Genomic DNA, 24303 nt, shown 5'->3' on the forward strand with positions numbered 1-24303 from the left:
AGAATCCCCCAAGAAAAGTAGCCTGGTACTAGTGACCAGGAGACTCTCAGTAAGCCCACCGTATTCTTTGGCACAGAGAGTGCTTTCAAAATACTCCTTTTAGGAGATGTGAATTGGAAAATAAAAATGAGGGGGAAAGCACTGAATTCCACTCAGGCCATCATCTATTCTACCTCTACAGCATGGATAGAAGAAATAGCTGACGGTTTTGAAAATCGATAGAAGAAAAATGAAAGTTTAGCTAAATATTCACTGTGATGTCAATTCTCACACTTCAGTGTGCATTACGCCCAAGTAAAAGCAAAAGAGTATGTTCTGAAATTTATATCAAGATCAAGTAAAGAGTCATGAAAACTGCTGATTTATAGGAGCAAAGATCGCAAGAAAGATTTTTACTTTCCATAAATTCATTCTGAAGTTCAGGATCCTTGGATCTAATGCATTTCAAGATAAAACTGACATGGCCCTCTTGGGAGAGGGGGAATCCAATTCCTCTAGCCTGTGTGTACACTTGTATTATACACTGACACAGTCATAACCCAGAGAAAGGTCAAAATTGATAGGAAACCAAGTTGACTGAATACATCATGTATAATTATCATTTGCAGAATTTAGATACATTTTTTAAGTCCTCTGTTCTACAAACAAGCTTCCTCACAACCTTCAAGTAGGTTGTACACATTATGAAGCCTCTATTTTACATGAGCTCATATTTAATTTTAATTTGTCACAGGTAAACTTCAAACATTCAGTTTATAAAATGTATGGATTTCATTGGCCCACGTCTTTTCAAAAGACACTCAATCTCTGACAAGTTTGGCAAGTTTTGAGGTTTAAAAGTAAACAAAGGAGCCTAACATCAAATACCTACAAGTATACATTTTGCTTCCTACATTTGCAATTCCACCTTCACCCCCTGAAACCCACACACTTGCTGTCCTATTTTCTTATTTGGTCACTAATAAAAAAAACCCACACCGCTTAGACTAGACTCCAAATTACGTCACAGTGTATTTTCAGTATTGGTCTCCTGTCCTCTCTTTATTCAATCCTTACATAAACAGCCTCAGACTCCTAGAAGCAACTCTGCCCTGAATACTGCAACTCTGCTTAATGGGACATGGTGGGTGCAGACAGCAGTCATTTCCTGAGCTAGGAAAGTCTGAAAGGGCTACTAGGTAAGCTACAGCATTCCCCTAAAACACACAAACATGTTAGAAAAATAAACATTATTTTCATAGTATTGTTAATCGTATTCATAGCAGTATCTGTAAACAATTATACTCTGCTAAAAAGGCATGCAAAACCTGATATACTCAGACAAAATTCAGTTTCTTTTCAGATACAGTTTGCCTAATCCCATCTCACCCCCAAGGAATTAAAGCACGTGAACAAATGTAAATTTAGGAAGGTAAAGTATGAATGTTATATTTAAACAACTAAGCAGGGAAAATTTGAGAAGTAGTCAGATTTTTAAGCTTAATCTTTTTTAGCAAAGTATTACCACAAACAGTGGTAAATTCCTCTCCAGGCTCCTGACTTAATCTTCTCTGGATTGCAATGTATAAGCCCTCCTTTGTTGGCTGCAGTATTTCAACCCCTGCTGATGTGTCAAAAACTGTGAATGTTAGGCAAAATACAAATATGCTGCACTGTATCACATTTTTTCCTTTCTTCCCTTCTCTAGAAGATGACAACAGATATGATAGAGAGCAATAACACCAAATCCAGTGCACCCCTCCTGACCCAAAGATACCTGAGGATGGTGACCAAGGATGGGCACAGCACATTTCAGATGGATGGTGCCCAAGGAAAAGGTCTGGCATACCTCCGAGATGCATGGGGAATATTAATGGACATGCGCTGGAGATGGATGATGCTTGTCTTTTCTGCTTCTTTTGTCATTCACTGGCTAGTCTTTGCAGTGCTTTGGTATTTGCTGGCTGAGATGAATGGGGACCTGGAGCTGGACCATGATGCTCCACCTGACAACCATACTATATGTGTCAAGTACATCACCAGTTTTACAGCTGCTTTCTCTTTCTCACTGGAGACACAACTCACAATTGGTTACGGCACTATGTTCCCAAGCGGGGACTGTCCCAGTGCTATTGCACTGCTTGCAATACAGATGGTCCTGGGGCTCATGCTGGAAGCCTTCATCACAGGTAACCCTTCCTACTCAATCTTTAAATAGAATAGGTGTAACAATTAGATTTAAGAAATGGAGCTAGAAATAAATAGTAATTATATTGATATATGAAAGAACAGTTAAGTCAGTCACTACAAGGACACTGAGATGTCAGCTATGTAAGTATTAAAAGTTAAACACCTTCCATTAACAAGAGACATAAATTAGGTAATACCAATATTTGGACTTGAGAATTCCACTATTCCTTGGCGGATAGTTGTAGCAGACCCTCACTTATCACACTCAATCATTGATTTCTTATAGCACTATCTCTCCAAGTTTTTTCCCATGGAATTACAATATTTAAGGTCAATTTATTTTCATTTCAAGGTTTACTTTGGTCTAGTTGAAGTATTTTTGTTCATCTTTAACTCAGCATTTAAGCATTCCTCAGTAACCAATGTAATGAAAATTTTCACAATGTCACAGCTATTTTGATGTATTTTAAGTGATTTAAAATAATTTTCAGGTTTAAAGTATTTCAAAAGACTTTAGTTAGGTTAGTTTACTGTGAAGAAAGATCTTCTCCAGTGGTAGCACACCAAGATCAGGTACTATTACCAATTACAGTAAATCAGGGCAAGCTAACAGCTCTCCTTCCTACAGCTACAGTTCACTCTCCAAATATTAATAAGTGAACATAGTGTAGAAAAAGAAGCATTTTAGAAAAACTATACTTTTTAAACAAAAATGGGTTAGTGTGATGCCAGCCTAGCAGTTTTCAAACATGCAGGCTGAGGCTAGAAAGATCACATCCACTCAAGCCTGCTTCTGTTCCTTGGGACTGTTTCACAGAGCTCAGGCAGCAGGGAACCAACCCAGGCACGGCGCTCGTATTCAGTTTGTTCTTTTCTGTGACGCAGGTGCTTTTGTGGCAAAGATCGCCCGACCAAAGAATCGCGCATTCTCCATCCGCTTCACCCGCTCTGCTGTAGTGACACACATCGAGGGGAAGCCATATCTTATGTTCCAGGTGGCCAACACACGTTCCAGCCCCCTGACTAGCGTCCAGATTTCTGCTATACTTTACCAAGAACAAGAGAATGGGCAGCTGCACCAAACTAGCGTTGACTTCCACCTAGACAGTGTTACTTCAGAGGAGTGTCCTTTTTTCATCTTTCCACTGATCTACTACCATTTAATCACTCCATCCAGCCCACTGGCTGCTCTCCTCCAAAGAGAAGCTGCTCACCATTTTGAGCTGGTTGTCTTTCTGTCAGCTGTACAGGAGGGCACAGGAGAAACGTGTCAGAGGAGAACATCCTACCTCCCCTCAGAGATCATGCTGTATCATCGCTTCATCTCCGTGCTAGCCCGCAATGCCAAAGGTGAATATCAGATCAAGATGGAGAATTTTGACACAACTATTCCTGAGCTCCCAGCTGCAGCTGACTCAAAGAGTCCAAAAAGGACTGACAAGGAGATCCGCATCAATGGACAGCACACCGACAGCTTCCAGCTCTCTGAGACTGGCTTCACAGAATAGAGAGAATAGATTTGAACTTTGTGCTTTTTTAATTATTATGACATTAAACTTTCAGGTTTTTCATAACCTACCTTCCTTGCCTGTCCTGCTGTCTTCTAGTGATCTTTCTCTTGTACTCCCACCCTTTTGATTATAACATCATATGCAGAGTAAAGATAACTGGTGTGCCCGTGTAAACTGAGGAGAGGCTGGATTAACCACCTAGGACAAAGTCAGGTGCAAGAATCACAGTACTAATTCTCGGAAATTAAACAAGCTACCTGCTGAATTCACCAGACTACGATTAAAGCTGCACTGACCCTCAAATGAGAAACCTTCAAAACTCCCAGAGCTGACCAAAATCATAATTAACTGGATTGTGACAAAATGAACAATATAAAAGAAAAATCTCAGTCAAAACCAATATGGGGTCATTCAGTAAATATATTCGTTCTGGGATAAGCAACTCTGTGCATCCAATATCCTAATTTTTCTGTTCTCTTAACTCTTTGGGGATACAGAGTTATACCCATTTTCAGATGGCTGAATTCACTCTTAGAAAGTACTGCCAATCTCTCATGGCAGTGAAAAGCACTCCTGCTGTGCTTATTAAGCAAAATTGTAAATACTAACTGTAGTTCTTCACTCTGCCAAGTAAGAGAACATCTCATTTCAAGACAGGTCTATGAAGACATTATCAAAAAATCTTGATGTATATGACAAATGCTGCAGTGGAAATTTTTTTGTATTTGGAAACACTAAGTTATTTAGCAGTGGAAAACAGACTATTCTAAATTAACATACTCTTAAAAGGACCGTACATTCCACATGTTCTCACCTTTGTGCTCCTTGTCTCAAGTAGATCTGACCCAGAAGGATGCACTATATATACACAAGTAGAACTGCATCCATTTATATTTTATGCTTTTTAACTTTAATATTTGCCTGTACACACAGCACAAAAATATTTAGACGCTTGAATCAATTTTAAAATAAAAAATTAAAATAAACTATACATGGGACTTCCGTATTTAAGCGCCTCAAACCTATTCCAATCAAGACACTGTTCTGAAGCTCCTAAATAATTTAAAAAGTTGATGGATAATCATTTCCAAGCTCTCAACAAAAGCAGTGCCTATTACGTGTTCATACTTGGAACAGTCAAGCACCAAAATAAAGCAAAAGTTATCTTTCAAAGGTAAAAGACTTCTCCCCAGAAACCAAGATGGCATAAATTGCAACTTCACTGACAACAGCGTAATAAGCCACTAAATACGCTTCCTTTTAACTTCACTGAAGTGGTCAGCAGCAGAAAAAATGGCCTCAAGCTATCTGATGAGATACTGCTTAACTGAATCCTTATCAAGCCCCAAACCTCTTAAGTGAAGTGTGTTCACAACCTGAGAGAAGCCAGCAAAAAGCAACTTTGTTTTAGGGTCTGGGGCAAAGGGAAGCAGCCCCAGAGAAGCATGTCACACAAGGAAGGGGAAAGAAACAGAAAGCCCACATTTTCATTGTAATTCAGCTCTCGTTCCAAAATCGTTCAAGTATTGCCTCCTCACATTCCAGACTTCAGCGTTAGTTTTATCACAGATCCTCTCAAAATCTCTTTTTAAAAATTTAATTTTATGTAAAAGCATTCATGAATGTTGCGGAGCTTGTAGAGCCACACACTCCGAAGTTACACTGCCTTCATTCCCCCCTCTTCTTAGCTGTTAACCCATATGCAGTCTAAAGATCCCTTCTCCACACCCATATCAGTACCAATATTTAAGTATTTCTTGCAAGTGTTATTTCCACATTCTCTACCAATATAAAACACTGAGAAGAGTCCTACAAATTAGGAACCAGTGCAAGAGCAGTAGAATAGATTCCTGCATCAAGTCCAAAACAACCACTTAGGAAAAAAAAAAAGCAGCATTGTGAGAGGTATTGTTTTTCCCCATACATCTCATACTCCAGTCTCAGACAAACCAATTCTTCTAAAATTCAGATGCATAATCCCAACTTGATGGTACTATGTCACCATTTAGAGCCAAAGCTACAAAAAGCTATTTCTAATTTCAATCAATATCTAATCAAAGTGTTGGCTGCTTCGTTTGGTTCTAAATGACTTGATGCTTTAAACTTGTCCTGATTTTCTGTTTGGTTTAGAAGGGGGGGTACAACAGTAAGTATAAGGAAAAATAACGTTTATAGTGTACACTAAATGCAATCTTCAAACACCACATTTTGAATGTCAAGTTGAAGAATATTACAGAAGCAAATTAGACAAACAACTGTGTAGTTATTTCAGAACAGCTGCAGAACAAGGGGTAGACAAAACACCCCTACTGCCTTTATAGTTCCAGAGAACTGGTGAACCACGGATATCTGCTAAAGCATTGGAAATATGCCATGGCCCAAATCGGAATACAAGTCTAGAAAAAAATGCTGATGGGCTCTGATGCAACAGAACTGCACCATACGCTTTGACTAACATTGCAAGTGCAAGCTGGTGATGAACCTTCTTCAGATGCACTCCTTGCTAGCGATGTAGGGAAGAACAACAAGCCAGGCAGAGTAAGGGAAAACGTGATTCAAAATAATTCAACATTCTTTTTATACTCAATTGAACACCCTGTTTATGTTCAAGTCATCTTAACCCAACCAAAAAATACACATTAAACAGAACTCAATCACGCTCCACAACTGACTTCTTAAATGTCTTGTTTGATCTACATTACAGTTATTTACTACTAGTGTGTAATTGCTGGTAACTAATCAAATCCCCTCAGCTACTAAGCTGGTATTAGGCAAAAGGCTGCACAAAAAAATTAAGCAGCTTTTGTGTAGTTCTAAAAGACAGCTGTGATCAAGAAAACTTGCTTATTTTCTTTGCTAATGGCCTCAGCCTTACAGAAGCGATTTGGGTTTTCAATGAAGTCTGTCAGAACTGTGACAATCTGCAAGAGAAACTCACAAATACTTTGTGCATCTTCAATTTGCATACTGAAACTAGGAACAGATATTGTTTATGTTGAGAATCAGTCAAATGTGAACTTGCAAACTGTTGTGAGCACTGCAAAAGCAATCAATCTTTAAGAACAACATATTGATCATATTTCAGAAGTAATTCTTTGTTGAAGGTCTATTACTTTTTTAATCTCATGATTTTTAATTGAGGGGTTCTTGCACTGTCACCATTACGAATGCCCAGAAGAGTTTAATATTTGATCTCTTATTAATTCTGTAATGTGATCACCCTGAACAAAGAGTACAAAAAAGCTGGCAACTCAGTAAATTACGTAATTTGATGGTAATCCAAGGCTCTATGAAAGAGCAATGAAAAACTGAAGCCAAATGAAGTTAAATAAAATCCTAAACTAAGGAGTTTATCCAGGGTAACAGAAACCAATATATGCATCTGTTGAAGCATGTCAGCCTGAATTATAAACTGCATGTCAATTCACATGATCTTTCTGCTTCCACTGCTTTGTGCTACCACTAGTGCTTGGTGTTAACACGGGACTTCTTTTGGCACATCTGTATCCCTATCTCACATCCAAAATACTTTGTCATTGGAAAGCCTTTACGTAACAGTAACTATTTGTTCATTAACCAAGGCTTGAGTCAAAACAGACCCACCAACACCTTCTGTTAACATTTTTGTGCTCTCTACCTTATTTCTCTTTGAAGGTAAAGAGGAGAGAAATGGTCCTCCCACCTATTGGGACATTAATCTCTAACACCGCAAAATGCAAACAAACTACTAATGTTAAAAAAATTTTATATTAAAACTTCAGAAAGATTGCAGGTCTCTTGCCTTTATCATACTGTACTACAGAGCTTTTATCCAAATAAGATCAAACTACAAGAGAAATAGAATAAGAGACTTAAGAGGAGCAACCAGGTACTACAGAAAGCTTCATGATTTGAGAACAAACACAATGAACCAAGACTTCCACCAAAGCACACTGTGACACCATCTTGTCTGTAAAATGGTTCACAGAAGATGCATTCCAAAGTCCTGATCACTAGTAGCTGCTACTAACAAGACACTAACCCTCACATTCAGGCAGAAGTCAGCTTCAGTAAGGACATCTTGCATACTGTAAATTCATCTCGATTTCAACCAAGAGATACATCTCATCTAAACTGACATGCAGTATTTTAATCACAGTCTTAATCAGAAGTGTGATACATTCTATAGTCTGGAACTGGAAGTGTTGTAATTTTATCAGAACAGGAAGGGGCTAAATAAATAAAATGGAATCAACTGTGGTAGATATTATTTTTACATCCATTTGTCTTCCATAAAAAAAACTGTCCTGAAATTTCAGTAGTACTTATTTTTTTCCATTTTCACTTTTTTCCAAAAGGTCTCTGAATTTAAATACAAACTCAAAAGTCCAAAGTTTCACTACTGGCATTTAAAGATGGACAATCTCAGACCAATCTCAAGTTATTTTTAGAAGTAATCTCTTTTTAACAAAAACAATGAGAAAAAAAAAAAATCTTAGTTTTACGTTAACTTTCAACTTAAAGAGCACTCTTTAAAATATATGCAAATCAATTCCCACACAGAGAGGACTGGGAGGGCTTGGAAAGCAAACATGCTAATTTAAGACTCCTAAGACATGTGACGCCATAGTACTCTGGAAGATTATTAAAATGGCAACTCACACTAGTATCACTAAAATACTGACAACTAAGCAGGGATTAAAATACAATACATTCCTGCCAATTTTTAATTGCAACTGAATCTTTGGTTTTGTTTGTCTTGAAATTCAACCTGCAATTGTCTTTTCTGATCTACGCTTTATCAATATATTCACTAAGGAGGATATCTAGCCAAGACTCCTTCAACAAAGGCCAGAAGATCCTCTGGGTCCTAAAAAGACAAGACTCACTGTCAGCAAGCTTTTACTAGTACAAAACCTCTCACTAAGCACAGCTATGGTACATACATGTGGAAAGGTGCTACAGAGAAACAGCAAGGTCATACCAGAGAACAATCAATGCATGATTCCACAAAGCAGAAAATCACTACAGTTACCATACAACCAGTTGACAGAGAACTTCATTCAATGTTCTTACCACTCTCAGAGAGCGGATTTTACCTAAATGGATGTGTTCCATCTCCAAGATGATAACCCACTCCAACTCAAGTCCAGCTGAACGTTCAGACATACTGGATCACAGTTAAGGATCCAATATTCTGCCTGAATATGGCCAGTGTGAAGCATTTAAGAAATAGAATAGGAGAGGAATGGCAGAGAAAGGGACCAGATGATAACCTGAAGGAACAGAAGATCTGCATGACGACAAACTAGTTTAACAGTCAGTAAACCTATCAGCATAGGAATCTCAGAACATTGCTGCTGGGGTATACCTCATACTAGCAAGCATTCAAAAAAACTAATAGTTCACATGGTCCAGAGGTCCTAGGTACCAAAACAGCACACGCCAAGAACATTTAAAAGCTGCATTGAAACAGCATATTGCCACAGCACACCTGTTCATCAGTACAGACTCCTTTCACAGAGGGACAGGAAATGAGTCCCAGCTGTAGACATCACATCTTAATTGAATAAACAGAGCCTACTTACTGCAGATTTTTCTTATCTAAAAGATTTAAGTGTCTAATAGTGAAAACAACACAAAAGAAAAAACAACACTTTGAGAACACATTTAGGTAACCTGGCACAGTATCATGAATCTTGTATCAACAATATACTTGGAGCAGTAAGAAAAGTTTATGTACATATAGGTTCCTTCCCCAAAACACACCCTGCTCCTCCCTCCCATTTTCTGCCCACACAGGAACAAAACCATACCTGGATCTTTTCGCCCTGGTTTTTCAAAGCGTCTGTCTCCCCTAGAAAGGCAGAATAGAAGTTTCAAATAAGGTTTTGGAACGACTCCACTCATTTTAGGTATGGTTTTGGGTTTTTTGTTTTGTCGGTGTTGGTTTTGTTTGGTCGGTTTTGTGGGTTGGTTTTGGTTGTTTTTGGTTTTTTACATGGTAGGGGCTTTTTAAAATCAGAGCTTGACAGACAGTATTTTTAAAGGTCCAAGTGACAACTTAAATTTTCAGGAACACTGATACGCACACAGCCTTTGGCAACTACTACGTTTTGAAATGTGACCCTAAGTACCTCAACAATGTTGAGACTAAAACTGAAGCAAATCCTTTAGCAATCCATATTTTCACCCACAATTTCCACTGCAACTCTCATAATTTATACTCTTTTAAAGTCGTTCCCTCCTCCCAGGAACTCAGCAGAAAAATTCTTTCCAAAAATGCTCTTTTACTTGCTCCTGAGTTTCCAGAAATATTAATGTGTTGACTCCATCTTAGAAATTCAGACACTCCTCTCAGATACACCTAATCACCTTTCCTAAAGTGTTTTTATGAAGTCAAAAGGCACAAATGGAAGCTGAGCAGATACACGTAAAAAACTTTAAGGGCTAGAGTTCTGTTACCTTTCCTCCCAACTCTGTGATCTGTGCATTTCCCTGCCCCCTCCTCGCCCAAATCCACCCTCCACTTCATCAAAACTTCTTTGGTAGAAACCGCTTTCTCCTCGGCCTCTGCCTGAAAAGACAAAAAACACAAAGTGTTTGTACAAATAATATTAGAAGTTGAAAGAATCAGGTATGTTTCCCCTTCCTGGTGTCCCTGTGAACTAATCTTGCAGTTGTAAGCCCAGTGAAATTATCTGGGGCAAATGGAAAAAGGAACAAAGCCTGAAGAAAGAGTCTTATGCAAAAATTCTCATCAAGAAGCACAAGATCAGACAGAACAGGTAAACAATTCTGAAATACTATGCACAAAAAAAAAACCCAACAAAAGAAAACAGAAACCAGATACTTACCCAACAGAAATTACCAAACAAGGATGCATTGCTCACACAACATCCACACAGTACATGTGTACTTTACACTCATAAAAATCAAATTGCTTTTAACAGCAGAATCCAGTATAACAGTACTGTACTGCAGAGGTACTCGTAATTACTACTGTCAAGGTTAAGAAGAGAGAAGGAAGCTTCACTGCTATTAAGTTCTAGTGATTCCCAGCAGAAATCTCCCCCAGGCGCAGTGGGGAGAAAAGAAGGCTGACAGGATGGGTATAGGCAGGACAGCATAAAGAACCCCAATAGCTTTAGAATAAAGATTATCCTCCTCATTTTTTCAATAAATTATTTGACACAGGCAGCTACCAAGTATCAAGCCTCAAGCCAAAAAGTCACAGATGTAACCTCAAGTACAGCATCTTGAAAGCAAGCATATCTTTACTGTTTGGGTAGGCATGAGGCATTTGGTTAAAAAAAGGAAAAAATAAAACAGAAAAACAACACCCACACACATCCCCAGACCTTCAAGATAGCTTCCAGCACTAGTTAGATTAATGGATGGGGTGAAGTTTCCAGATGTACAAGAGATAAACACTGCTTCATGAAGTGCTACAGCAGAAGAAATGTGAGGGGTTTTTTATGAGCTAACTTACCATTTCAAGGATCTCATGGAAAGAGCATGAAGAAGTGAAACACATCGATCAGCTGGCTGTCAGCATAATGCCTTTGCTACATACACATGCAGCCTCTACAGTAAAGCCCAAGAACCTAAAAAGCACCTGATAAAGGAAATTCTTGGCTGTGAAACTATCAAACACCTCAATCCTTTCATATTTATCACTTCCAAGCTTCAAGAAAACAAGCACTTCAAAGGAAGAGGTGCAAACCTGGCCAGAGATCCAGAGGAATAAGGCAGAATGACCAAACGAAACAGGAAATAAACAGCTTGACAATGGACTCCAGTATCTGCAGTCTTCCAAAGAAATAACAGTAACATGCCTCTACATCTAAAATCCAATGACTGCTGGGTGAATCAAGGAGTTGTACCATATTTCAGTGTCTTATGAAAAGAGGGTCTAAAAAACCTGAAATAATCAAGGCAGTTGCAACAGTTTCTCTACTATTCTATACCAAATCTCTTGCAAAAAAACCCCAAAAAGTCACTTTCCAGGTAAAGAAAAAGAAGGGTGATCCTCAGATAATCCAGTCAGGCTCCTCAAATACATACTGATTTCATATCAGGCAGTATAGGTTGCAGAGTGTACAAGGAAGCCACAAAGTTAACATCTGTACGATTTCCCCTTCTGCTTCAGAAACAGGATTCAAACATCCTCTTTAGACAAAACTATCCTGTTCCTAGCACCAGCAAAGCAGTTCAGTGCAGACCACCTTACCACAGAGTTTTGGGGATGCTTAAGTTCAGATAGAGACTGGACAAACTCATAAAAGATAAGTAACACTGAGATTTACTAAACACAAGGACCACATCCGGTTCAGGAAATACACCGAGCTGTAAGTGTCTGGAAGGTGAGCATACATGTGATGCTTCTTCACCTCTGTTTTTACACAGCCCTTATTCTCTTGCGAAAGTGTCTTCTTTTGGCTGTTGCTAGAGACAGACTACTGAGACAAGCTCTGGCCTAATTCAGCACAGCTGTTCTTACACAAACTCAGGTGGAGACAGAGGAGTTGACTGAGCACTCAAGGCAAGAGAAGAGATGAGTATCAGACCTATACCCATACTAGAAACACAAACACCTTCACTGTGACAAGTCTGATGCTACAAGGTTGACCATAGTTACGAGTGCAAAACAAGATGCAAAAGCAAGAAACAGTAAAGATGTGATACAAGACCACAAGTAGCACAATGTTTATCCAGTTAATGCATTATGGGTCCCCCAAGATCCTGGAGAAGGACTCCAAGCTGTTATTCTCCACAAATAAAGCCCAGGAAAGTTTAAGCATCTCATGCAATGGCAATCTTTGCCTAGTTTCTTCACTACAGGAAAGCTCTCTTCCTTCCTCTCACAGGAGATAACAAAGCAAAAGCAGTTCACAAGAGAAAGCAAGAGAAAGCTACAGGCAGGCAGAGTCAAAACAACACAAAGGCACTGACTCATCTCATGTCTCTGAGGCAGTGGAGGTGGAAAGTTGCATACACTTTTCCAACAGAAACAAAACCAGTTGTCCTCTTTGCTTTTTTACAGCCACTGACAGCAACATTTCTAGTGCTCCCCTTGCAGTGTGAGCAAGCATGAATGCACACTGATAACTGATAGCAGACAGCCAGCTACCAGAGCCAGAAGGCTGGTGATATGGGAGATTTCATCAGCAAATAAAGGAAACATCCTGCATAAGGGGAAGAACAGAATCAGAGTTGTTTTAACAGCAGCATGGCTTATGGCAGCTTTAAAACTATGTGAAACAAGAGCCTGAGAAATCTCTCTCCACTTACCCCCCTCTGTGTCACAGTTCATCAGTATTTCAGTGGTGCTCAGCCACCGAAATGGTTTGAATTACAAGATAAACTTGCAAAAGGTCCAACAAATCATCTCAGCAATTCAGTTTAAGGCTGCCTGTGGGGCCATGGTACCCAGATCCCACCTGTACTGATAACCCATAGTACCAGACAGGACCTATTTAAGCCACTTTTGCCCTGGCTGTGTTGCCACCCTCCTCCACCACACTCTCCAAGGTACACCGCCCAGGTGCCCTAACAAGATGTGCCCATACAGCCCATATGCAACTCCAGCAAAAACCAAGTAGACCACTGCATGAGAAGCATACCACATTAAAACAGATCCTACCAAGCTACAGAAGGTAAGCAGCTAGTTAAGGAAAGCTGTGGTGTACAAAGTCAGTTATTCAGCAAGTATTACACAGCTGAGTCTGACCTGAAAGTGCACACTAGGACGCAGCTAATACGGATAACAGAACATACGAAAAATGCTGGTGGAGAGGACAAAACTGCACATACAAGCACACTGTTCACCATTCTGTTTCTGCACTTCCTGGCTTTTTTGTGGCTAATAAATCTAGAACGACATGCTTACTTTAAATAGAACACCACTTCTGAAAAAATGCCTGGCACATGAGCAGCAGACTTCCTAAGTATAGATGTTGCACAAAGCACTGAATGCAAAGTCAACAGATGTCAATAAACCCTTCCGTTGAAGAACTGAATGGAGCAGCTGTGTCATTTGTATTTCAGTAACGCCTTAAAAAACTCAGAATGAGGACCTCAATCCACTGGATATTGTAATAATAACAGCCGAAAGTCTCTAATCTGAAAAACAGACAAGTCTGAATTTAAGTAAAAAATACAAGACACAAGCAAGAGGGCAAGAAGCAGCACACACTGTCATTCTAATTGTCATTACAAAAAAAAAAAAAACAAACAAACAACACAATACAAGCAGCAAATTCTTGAAATTACAACATGTTTTAGGAAATTACATGGAGTTTAGGATCTACAATCATAGCCATACTACTGTGCGGGAAGAACAGGATAACTGTAGTTCAACTGCTTTTTAGGTATGAGAACTTTCCACCTGCACACCATTTACACACTTTCCAACAGCAGCAAAGGCAAATTACAAAGGGGAAAGAGGGTGGGAAGGGAAAGAGCTCTAGTGGGAAGCAAAGTACCCTTCATAAGGGTCTTAACCAAAAAGGAGAACAGCTACAAAACAAGGTGTCTGGAAGCTTACAGCCCATGCCAGGGACTGTTTAAATCTCTCCTCATCTGAGACTCTTATTCATGAATGTTGACATTCCAGTCCTGCCAGCACAAAGCACAGGGCTTAGCTGCACACCACAGGGAGCTCCCAGGAAAACAAGTCAATTAGAAAAAAGGTCACGTGCAAGTACTTGGTTTCTTTAGAGACTATAACTTTAGAACTAAAAATGTTTTGGATTTATGTCTCCACACAAGACACACGGTGTTACTGACAGCAGTTGCGCACTGCAAATGGTTTTAAATGGTAACACCAAGTTGCATTTCAGCACACAATCATAAAGATTTTAAACAAAAAACAAAGCAACTTCCACATAGTACTACTTTTCACATCAGCTAAACAATTACTGTCGGTAAGACTTGGGGTGACTATTGAGAAAATATTTACTGAGTGTTATGGTGTAGTTTTAAATACTGATACGGGAAGTCACATTTAGTGTTCTAACAATAACCTTCCTTTACCAGCAGTTCATCTCTTCTTCCCTTTAACAATCTGTCATAAATTCCCTCTCACACTCCCAAATGCTGGAACACAATTCTGTGATTTGTGCCTCAGTGATGGAACTTAATTAAGAAATCTAATCGTACATGCAAATTCTCCCCTGAAGTTACTGTTGTGCAAGTCACTTCAAGACAGTAATCTTGTTTTGGTAAGGCTGAAGCCCGCATTTGATCATCAGCAGCTTTGTTGCATACAATGACATAAAGTTCACGAAAAACACCAGATAACCTTTTGAACTCAGGCGATTTCGCAATGCAATAAAGAAAAAGGTTTTCCAACTATTAAGTGAAGCAGTTCATTTAGTGAACAAACTCCAAAGAAATTTCAGGTCCTTTTCACTGTAACTTGAAAAAAACAGAACCGCATTGAAAGCTTCCTACTTGCAAGCAGCATGTTAGTTTTTTAAGTTAGACATTAACAGTCCTACACTGAGCTTATCATAAATACCTATCAGAAACAAAGTTCTTAATTACAAGATCATAATGTGTATCATTTTGAAAAAATGTACAAATTTGTCCTGGCAGAAGCCATAATTTGTTTGCTGAGATACAGAAACTTTGGGAAGACTCATCATGCCTAAAGCCCAAGACTAATTGCTCAAGAAAAGAAAAGGGGAAGAGTGGAAGAAAGAAGTAGCAACCAGGATCAACGAGAGATGGAATGCTCAGTAATTTACTGGAGAAATGTGTCATTTACAGCTTAGCAGAAGACAAAAGTGACAGAGCAGCCTAACAAGCACAGTATATGATTCATACAAATTAAGACAAACAGATCAAATGAGGATGAAAACAAAAGTGGAAAAAGATGAATTCTGCAACAAAGTTCTTGAGCTAAGATTTCTAACATATCTTAAAAATTAAGTATGAAAAAACCAGGAATACATGCAGCAGAAACTTTCAAAACCTTAATAATAGCACATTAAGTTCTGTACACTGAAGTGCACGAATCAAACTTCATTGCCATACAAAATTTTCATGCATACATTTCTATGCAATTCAATAATAGAATCACTGTATTAGAAGCCATGTTCTGCCACGTTTAACCCTATAACCTCATTGAAACTAGTGGGGGCAATTGAAAAGCAACCCACTGCTCTCTGCATAAAGACGACATTCATTGTTAATGGTACAGCAAAAACAGAAAGGAAAACTTGACAAAAGAAAAAAATAAAGGGTTTGGCAAATTGAAATGGTCACGGTATCTTGATACCGAAACTAGAGAGCACACTAGTGGTCATACGATATCAAGTCATCAAATCTTAAGCAGCATTCATTTCCATTGCAGAATTAAGCCTTAATAAATCTAAAAAAATAAAATAGGTAATAGATGTATTCCTAGGAAGAGTGAAACACGGGTGGTAGCAATGCAATACACATTAAAAGCACACAGCAAAAATGCAAGTTTCCAAATGTACAACAGAAATAACAAGGTACATATGAGTGTCACCCCACATCTATGTACATGCACATACTTATATTTTTCAATTAAACCCTGACCATTTGAGCAAAGACAATGATAAATAAAGACAGGAAAGTGCAGGGAAAACCAGGGATAGCTTTGTAAAAGTTTAAATGTATATGCCTTAGCTGGAAAGCAACCACAAGAAGACAGACAACAATTTACAAATATCTGAAAGATTAAGCCAAGAGGAAAGCAGGATTAAGGAATGAGAACAGAAAAGAAAGAACAAATTCAGTCAGGAAAATTCTGGTCAAGCATTTAATTATGTATGGAAGTGATTTCTGAAGATGTTGTTGAAAACATCACCAGTTAAGGACATTTAGAATTAAATTAGAAACAAGCCCGAGAGAAACCTCATCTAAGCACCTGCAAAGACAGAGGTTATATGATTAATTACTCCTGATATTTCTAAGTTACAAGCTTCTTAGTATTGTAAATGTAACCCATCATATTTGTATATAAAACCCCCAAAACAGTGTTCACAACAGTATGCACATTGAAAGGCAACTGCCAAAATAAATTCTGGATTTAATTTGTTTTGACTCCAGTGATACAGCTTGAGGACATTTTCTCAATTCATTTGCAAATGTCTGAAGTGATCGAGGATGAGATATCGACTATAGTTGACAAAATTGGCAAGACTCAAATTCAATTATGTCTTTCCATTAACCTTCTCCTGTTTATTCTCAGGATGTTAATAAATGACTTTTCAGAAACATCTACTACAATGTTAAGTTTTAAATACATTTGAGGATTCTTCTCCCTTTTCTCTAAAAATTGGTTTTACACCTTTAATAAAGTTATTTCTAACAGTTCTGAACCAAATAATTTCCTATTCCAACTCAAAACTACCTTTCCCTTTTGCTTTCCACACCCACCAATCTGACAAAGGCACATAACCCAGGCACCAGATGTGCACTAAGATGTGCAGAATCGCCACTAAACATAGTATTCATTCCCTAACATCACCTTATTGAGAGGTTTCAAAGCTTTAAGAGGTAAGAAACCGGGCTTGAGAAAAATCTGGCTATAACCAAGCTCCATCTAACATCTTTCAGAAGCTTTAACGTGGATCACTCGCATACATTGCGGCACTTCCCACTGACAGCTCACCTCGACCTCTAGAGGAACTTCGACCTCGAGGAGCCCCTACCACCGTTCCTCCTCCACGTCCCGTCAACCGCAGGACAGCAGCACTGTTTACGGACATTGAGAAATTTCTCTGCCAAGAAGAAGAAAGAGCCAAGGTGAGATTCTGTTAAAAAAACCAAAATTAGAAACACTTACCGTTATCCTAAATGTAGCTTAACGCCAGCTTTGCTTTCCTTATGTTCACTACAAATTCCCTACCACTGACTAACACTAACAAGGCAAAGGATTCCTTGGAGACATGAGTAGCTGAAGCAGTCTATAAATGCATTTTGGTCAATATTAGTGCTTCCAAGCTACTTACCTGAATTTCCCATGCTTTAAAGGTAGCAAGTGAGCACCTACTCGCTTACCAGATGATTCCAGCACAGAAGTCATTAGAACATCAGCAGCCTTCAACACAGCCGTTCAGTTGCAAAAACTGACTGGCACCTACCTATACCTGACAATTAATACCAATTCTAAACATCCTTCTTAAGTAAAACAGGAACATGTAAAGAGTAACAGAACCTGAACAAAATTTCATTTGCCAATCTCCTTTGCAGAAATAATTTTTTTTGCTTTAAGTATATCACAGGAGTAACATGCTTTGGGGAAAACTAAGTGTGTTTAAGACTTCTGAAATTCAAGTCATAGTCATTAAAAATCAACTTTATTTTAATACGAAGTAATCACTAAAGAAAAAGCAATTTCAGTAAAGAACGGATAATTGTAACCAACTCTGGCCCCATTCTCTGAGCACAAATAGTTGGGAAACTGGGCCAAAGAATTCAGGAGCCCATTCAGAAACATTAACAAGCAAACCTGAATTCACACACTTTTTGAATGCAAGTTTTAAATAATTAGTTCTTCCTACAAAGTAGATCTTCCTTCAGGAGAGAACTAGTAACTACATAGACTTGAGGGAAAAAAGAAATCCAGTCATGCATGGCAGAATAGCAAGGTCAGCCTCCAGTAAATCTGATTGTATTTTCCCAGCTAGCTCTTAAAGTTTAAGTCAATCATTTCAACAGCAAGTCAAAATGACCACCTCCATTTGCCTCTAAGCAAATCATCACCTTTCCTGCTGTTGATACTTCTGCTTTTTTTGTGAACTGCTGAAGTATTTCACTACAGGAAAAACTTTAAGCTATTGATCAGATACACTGTCTTGCATAGGAGATTCCTTAATTTTTGATGCCTTATTTTTCCAATAAGAACAAAACAATAATCTCACTTCCTTTTTCAGTTTTGTTTGTGATTGAATCTCTCTGCCTAAACCCTGAACAAATTCTCCCTCCCCTCTGCATAGCTTGCTGTGGTGAAGATGCAATCCTTGTAACATACATAATGATAATAATCCACATGGTAAAATCCCCCTAGAAGCTACACTAAGGCACATGGAGGACATGGAGGTGATTCAAGGCAGGCAGTATGGCTTCACCAAGGGCAAGTCCTGCCTGACCAACCTAGTGACCTTCTATCATAGAGTAGCCACTTCAATGGACAAGGGAAGAGCTACAGATGATGTCCATCTGGACTTCTGTAAGGCCTTTGACACAGTCCCCTACAACATCCTTCTCTCCAAATTGGACAAATATGAATTTCATGCGTGGAGTATCTGGTTGTGGAGGAGGTTGTACAGTCACATTCACCTTGAATACTGTGTGTGCTTTTGGGCCCATCGCTACAAGGACATTGAGGTGCTGGAGCATGTTCACAGGAGGGCAACAAAGCTGGTCTAAAGAAGCAACTGAAGGGTCTAAAGAACAGGTCTTATGAGGAGCAGCTGAGGGAACTGGGGTTGTTCAGTCTGGAAAAGAGAAGGCTGAGGGGAGACCTTATCACTCTCTACAACTACCTGAAAGGAGGATGTAGCAAGGTGGGTATCGGTCTCTTCTCCCAAGTAAGAAGTGATAGAGAAAGAGGAAACAGCCTCAAGTTGTGCAAGAGGAGGTTTAGACTGGACATTAGGAAAAATTTCTTTATTGAATGAGTGGTCAAACGTTGGAACAGGCTGCCCAGGGAAGGGGTGGAGTCACCATCTCTGAAGGTGTTCAAAAAACATGTTGATATAGCACTTCTGGGAACAGTTTAGTGGGCATGGTAGTGTTAGGTTGACGGTTGGACTTGATGACCCTAGAGGTCTCTTCCAACCTAATAATTCCATGATTCTAACTCAATTCTTTCCTAATGCAAATAGGAATAAGGGAGGCAGAGGGGAAAGGCAAAGGAACATACGCTGCATATCGTCAGTGGTGGAAAACTCTGTTAAAGTTATCTGCAGAAACCTCTTCCTCAAAAGACAGTTCCCTGGAAACAGATCTTCGATGAGTCTATGATGTCATTTAATAAAACTTAAAGGTGAAGGCATTGAGCTCTAGGTTAGCTCAACATCCTCATCACCAGATAAGTGACATTCTACAGAAAAATGATAATAAGGACCAGCAATTCTATCCAAACTATATCCGTGTCCTGTAATAGGGAATACTGTAGTCCTAAGTAACTGAATAGTTAAAACCCCACAATACTAAACAAATTTAAGCTTAAATTCATATAGCTGACATTATCCATCATCCACCTCTAGGTAACACACCTTTAAATCAGCTTGAGACAAGTTCTTCCCAGACATACTACACATACAACTACAATGCTATCAGGTCCGTAATTCTCAGGTTGCAAGCAAGAACTGTGCTGAATCCAAGACTAGAGTAAGCCTGACTGGTTCACCTTCAACTGAACACTACCCCAAAGTACATGTGTTCTCATCAGCCTATCCTCTACAGGATTCCAAATCTGTCCCTCAGCTTCTGAGAGGATAATACCACCTGCAGTGCTCATGGAGGGGGCATAAAGGCATTTTAAACTCTTATCAACCTTTGGTGAAGGAGATTTCCTGCACCACAGCTAGCAGCAAAGCCATTAACATTAACCTCAAGATCACTTCTGAACATGATTCTTGATAATGACCAATGTTTAATATGTCATGGGGAACAAACACCAGGAATTTCTGGTAGCTTAAATAATGCCATTCCCTTGCTATCTCACATCAGAAAGCGGAGAAAAAGATCTTCAGACAAGAAAAACCAGATTGTTCACATCCTGTGGGTCCCCAAAAAGCACTAAAGGAAAGACTTTCTTGAAAAGGGAATATGGACCTCTTCTTTCAGATTAAGATTTTTGCAGAGCTTGCAGAGAACTGCTAAGATGATCATGAAGACTCCTTTGTAACTACACATGAAAGAGCAGTAAAAAAAAAGTGACATAGTGCACATCAACTCCTCAGAAGTTTTCAAGACTGATCAAAACACTGGGCACAGCAGTAGAGGACCACATATCCCTGAAGCTCAGCAGCACTTACCATCTCATCTGTACCAAGAGGCTACTCGGCACACTTTCAACACTATAGCCTGAAACCCGTATTACTCCTCTTGGAGAGTATCTTGGCAATCACCAGAAGTCAACATCCCCTTTAACCATAAAAGGCTTGTAGTTTACTCTCTGAAGGACTCCGCTACGTATCAGAAAAAAGTACGTCCAAAGGTATTTAACACCAAGGTTCAATATTCTGGTGTGCTACTGTACATCTGGTTGACACTTCCTCGGCTTGCTGCCTGAATCCCTCCTGCTCACACTGGAGAATGGGAGCTGGGCTAAGATTTTGCATGAAAGTATAGTCTTAAAAGGCAACTTAGACTGAGAATAACTATGACATGAAGTGCCTACAGTGTATTCATGTGAACTTAAATAAGACTGCTGATTAAAAGCTAAACTATTAGCATCTTAAGGATAGCATTCTACAAAGACACAAAAAAGTATGAATCAACTCTGAAGAGGAAGCAATTCCAAAAGAGAAGAGGATATGCCAGAATATCCAGGCACAAAGAGATGATGAAAAATTGAAGAAAACAATAGCATGAAGCAAAGGAAGGAGGATGCTCTGAAATCTTAAGAAACTAACACTTCCCACCTCTTTTTTTAGGAATTGCATTCAAGTCAGTAAAAATACTTAGCTTTCGAGCAGAAAAGAAACAAAAAAAAACCCAAAACAGTGTTCTGAAGTAAGAAAAGTGCTGAGAAACATGACAAACCACAGAGCAACTGCAAACTCAGACGTTCTGACAGCCATAAAGAGGGAATCAATTCAGAGTCAAAAGTCAGAGGCATTTATCTGGAGGGGGCAGTTTTCTCTGCTAGGATTCAAATTTAAAGCAAGAGCTTTCAAACTACTCTGATCAGTGACCCCTGAAACAGAATCTTTGCGGACTACCTGTTCTCACTCTTACCTTGTTCCCCAATTAGTTATATACCTATAGAGACCAAACAAGGAAATAATCAAGCAGCTGCTTACATACAAAACAGCTGAGCACTGCCCCTTCCTAAGAAATGTTAACAGTCAAAAAACCTCAACACTTCTCCAAAGACCACAAAACTGAAGTCACACACCTTAGACTTCTATCGCAACAGAGAAGGTGGTCCAAAAACTGTATAAAGTTCCACTGATCTAAAAATGCCGTGTACTTAAGAAATAGGTAATACTTCCCAGATGATCCTAAATTTAATTAGTTGACTGTCTGCCATCAACAGAACACCGAACAAAAGGTATTTGTTCAAACTTCAGAAAACTGAGATGGAGTATGAACTTTATGATAATAGAGTATGCATTCATAATTTCTTTCCCTGAAATCTAACGGAGGTGTACTGTTCTGCCACTACACTAATGACAATCTAAACATTTTTTTTTTTTAAAAAAAAGTGACATTTAAAAAAAAAAAGGATACAAACCTGTTCTTCTTCTGTAAAAGGTACAAGTGCCAGTGGTGGCAGGGGCTCTTCTTGTAAAATAGGCAGAAACTCCTTATCCAGAAGGTCTGAAGGTATCTGTATGAAAGGAAAACAGCATACAAATACACCCAAGTATTTCCACTTCAGAGATGATGCCACACACTTTGATTCACAAAAATATTTTTTTATCCTGCCAACTCTACCTCCATCTACCCAGTACCCCAGTACTTCAAATAACATTTATTTCGGGTGGGTGTAACTCCACTGCAAATTTACTTCCCCCAGAAAAAAAAAAAATATAGACAAAACATCCAAGCATCCACCACCCACACCTGTAATACGTCAAGTATCAATATCATACACATCAGAACTCAAGCTTCCACACCACTGCAGCTCAAATGTGAACTGAAATTTCATCTGGTAAACTAAAAAAGTATTGCTTTAACCTCAAAGCACTTTTATAGCCAGACTTTTATTTATAGACCAAAACTACCCTATATAGCACAGAAGTTGTTTTTGAACTAAAGTCAGGATTTACAACTTAAAACGAACAAGGAGAGTAAAACAAAACAGAAGTAGTAAAGTGAGAATATAGGTATGGATTTATTAAGTAGAGAACACTGATGATTTAAATCAAAATAAAAATATTTCAATCCGTCCATCATCAGATGGACGCTCCATCAGCAGATGTGACCTTGAGCATGTGGACAAGAAGCTGCAATTACAGCCAAGTAAGTTCTAATTATGCCAGCAGAGAACTGTTTCAAAAATACCTAGTTCACAATACTAGAGATAAAAACTTCTCCCAATTTTAACTGAAGCAAAGCAACCTAGGATTTTATTTTTTCATTTCAGTATACACTAGCAGAAATCTTCCTGCTTCCAGTGAGAGTATCTCTCAGAAATGCAACTTTGCCTAATCTTCAGCCAGCAAAGACTGAAGATGTCACAGTGAGAAAGGACTAGGGTACAAGATACAGCTTAAAAGCACTGCATCTAGTAATTGACTAGAAACAGTGTCAAGAGTCCTCTCAGTCTCAATAACCAGAATTACTCGGCACCATGGAAACGCATACATCAAAAGCAAAACATACTCTAATAATAATGCCCTTCTGGCCAACACACAGGGAGAAAAATATGCTTTTGGATGATTTGTAACCACCTGAGAGCTTCCGGTAACACAGGGTATTAATAAGTTGCTCTGAATCAGTCACAACTGTAGAGGTCGCAGCATCGTCTGATACAACATACCAAATTGTGAAAAAACAATGGTGTCTGACAGGCTGACTTATTCAAGCATAACCTCAAGTTTTAAATCACAGCTTCTCAAAGCAGAGCAGGATAATTCTGCATGTTAAAGCATGGCTTTAAGCTACAACACACTTAAAAGCTTTAGAAAAAATCTTTGACATTCAATGCCCTTGAATCCACATAGAAGCAATGCAGGGCTCCCAGCACTGTATGAAAATGTCAGCACGGTCATGGTAGGGTAAGAACATGGAGGTATGTGTGCACATCTATACGCAAAGCTAAAGGCACAACCTCACATAATTCCTTGCAGTCCCTCCCTGACTCGAGGCTAAGGCTCTCCAAGAGATTCAGACTTCCAAGTCACTGTGGGCCTGCTCCAACAATAAACCAACCTCTGTCACCACCTACAGAAAAACCTGATGTTTACAAATGCAGAATGTATGAATCATTTGCCTGGAACACTCTCCAAAATGTGACTTTTGTATCACTGAGAACCCTTGTCTGAATTTAAATAAGAAGGAAGTTCTTGACTTTCTACACTGCTCTTTTGTATTACACGTGCTAGACTGTATTTGTGTCCTGTGTCCCAGAGAAATAAACTACTTGAGGACCGCTTTCATTGGGCTGGGTACCTGCTAAAGTGAGCTGCCTTAAGCCAGGGTAAATGGGGAGCTCTTGCCTTTTTTAGATCTGCTAATATGACTTATTGCCTGACTTTCAGGCTGAATCAAGTAACTGTTTTACACTATATTAAATAAAATCCTACTGAGGCAAGCAAATCTGCACAGCTGCAAGGAGACTTAAACCCTCAGTCACCTGTGGCAGCAGGACCGAATACGGCAATCAGGTTTTTTTTGTTCTCAGGGCATACAGGAAGTTGCTCCTAAGTGGCAAAAAGAATCAAACATAACGAATGGAGCAAGAGCAAGGTCAAATAAGCAC

General features: G+C 39.0%; 2 protein-coding genes across 10 annotated transcripts in view; one reads left to right on the forward strand and one right to left on the reverse strand.

Annotated features, from left to right (window-relative positions):
- Window positions 1–24303, reverse strand: part of GIGYF2 (GRB10 interacting GYF protein 2) — an 80734-nt gene that overhangs the window by 40974 nt on the left and 15457 nt on the right. For all 9 annotated transcript variants that reach the window (XM_086468472.1, XM_086468475.1, XM_086468477.1 and 6 more), the window contains exons 4-7: window positions 22111–22206; window positions 17311–17419; window positions 10125–10236; window positions 9476–9516 (exon numbers count right to left, since the gene is read on the reverse strand). In XM_086468472.1, coding sequence (XP_086324598.1) covers window positions 9476–9516; window positions 10125–10236; window positions 17311–17419; window positions 22111–22206 — 358 coding nt within the window. The remainder of the gene's footprint in view (window positions 1–9475; window positions 9517–10124; window positions 10237–17310; window positions 17420–22110; window positions 22207–24303) is intronic.
- Window positions 1691–3677, forward strand: KCNJ13 (potassium inwardly rectifying channel subfamily J member 13). The gene is made up of 2 exons (XM_009955897.1): window positions 1691–2168; window positions 3055–3677. The coding sequence occupies exons 1-2, from the start codon at window positions 1691–1693 to the stop codon at window positions 3675–3677; spliced, it is 1101 nt and encodes a 366-aa protein (XP_009954199.1).

Source organism: Leptosomus discolor, chromosome 7 (assembly GCF_034619465.1).
Source record: "Leptosomus discolor isolate bLepDis1 chromosome 7, bLepDis1.hap2, whole genome shotgun sequence".
In the NCBI taxonomy this organism is placed as follows: Eukaryota; Metazoa; Chordata; class Aves; order Leptosomiformes; family Leptosomidae; genus Leptosomus; species Leptosomus discolor.

Coding starts and splice junctions, on each gene's coding strand:
- KCNJ13 (XM_009955897.1), top strand. CDS start 1,691: ATGACAACAGATATGATAGAGAGCAATAACACCAAATCCAGTGCACCC. Junction 2,169..3,054: donor GCTGGAAGCCTTCATCACAG/GTAACCCTTCCT, acceptor TCTGTGACGCAG/GTGCTTTTGTGGCAAAGATC.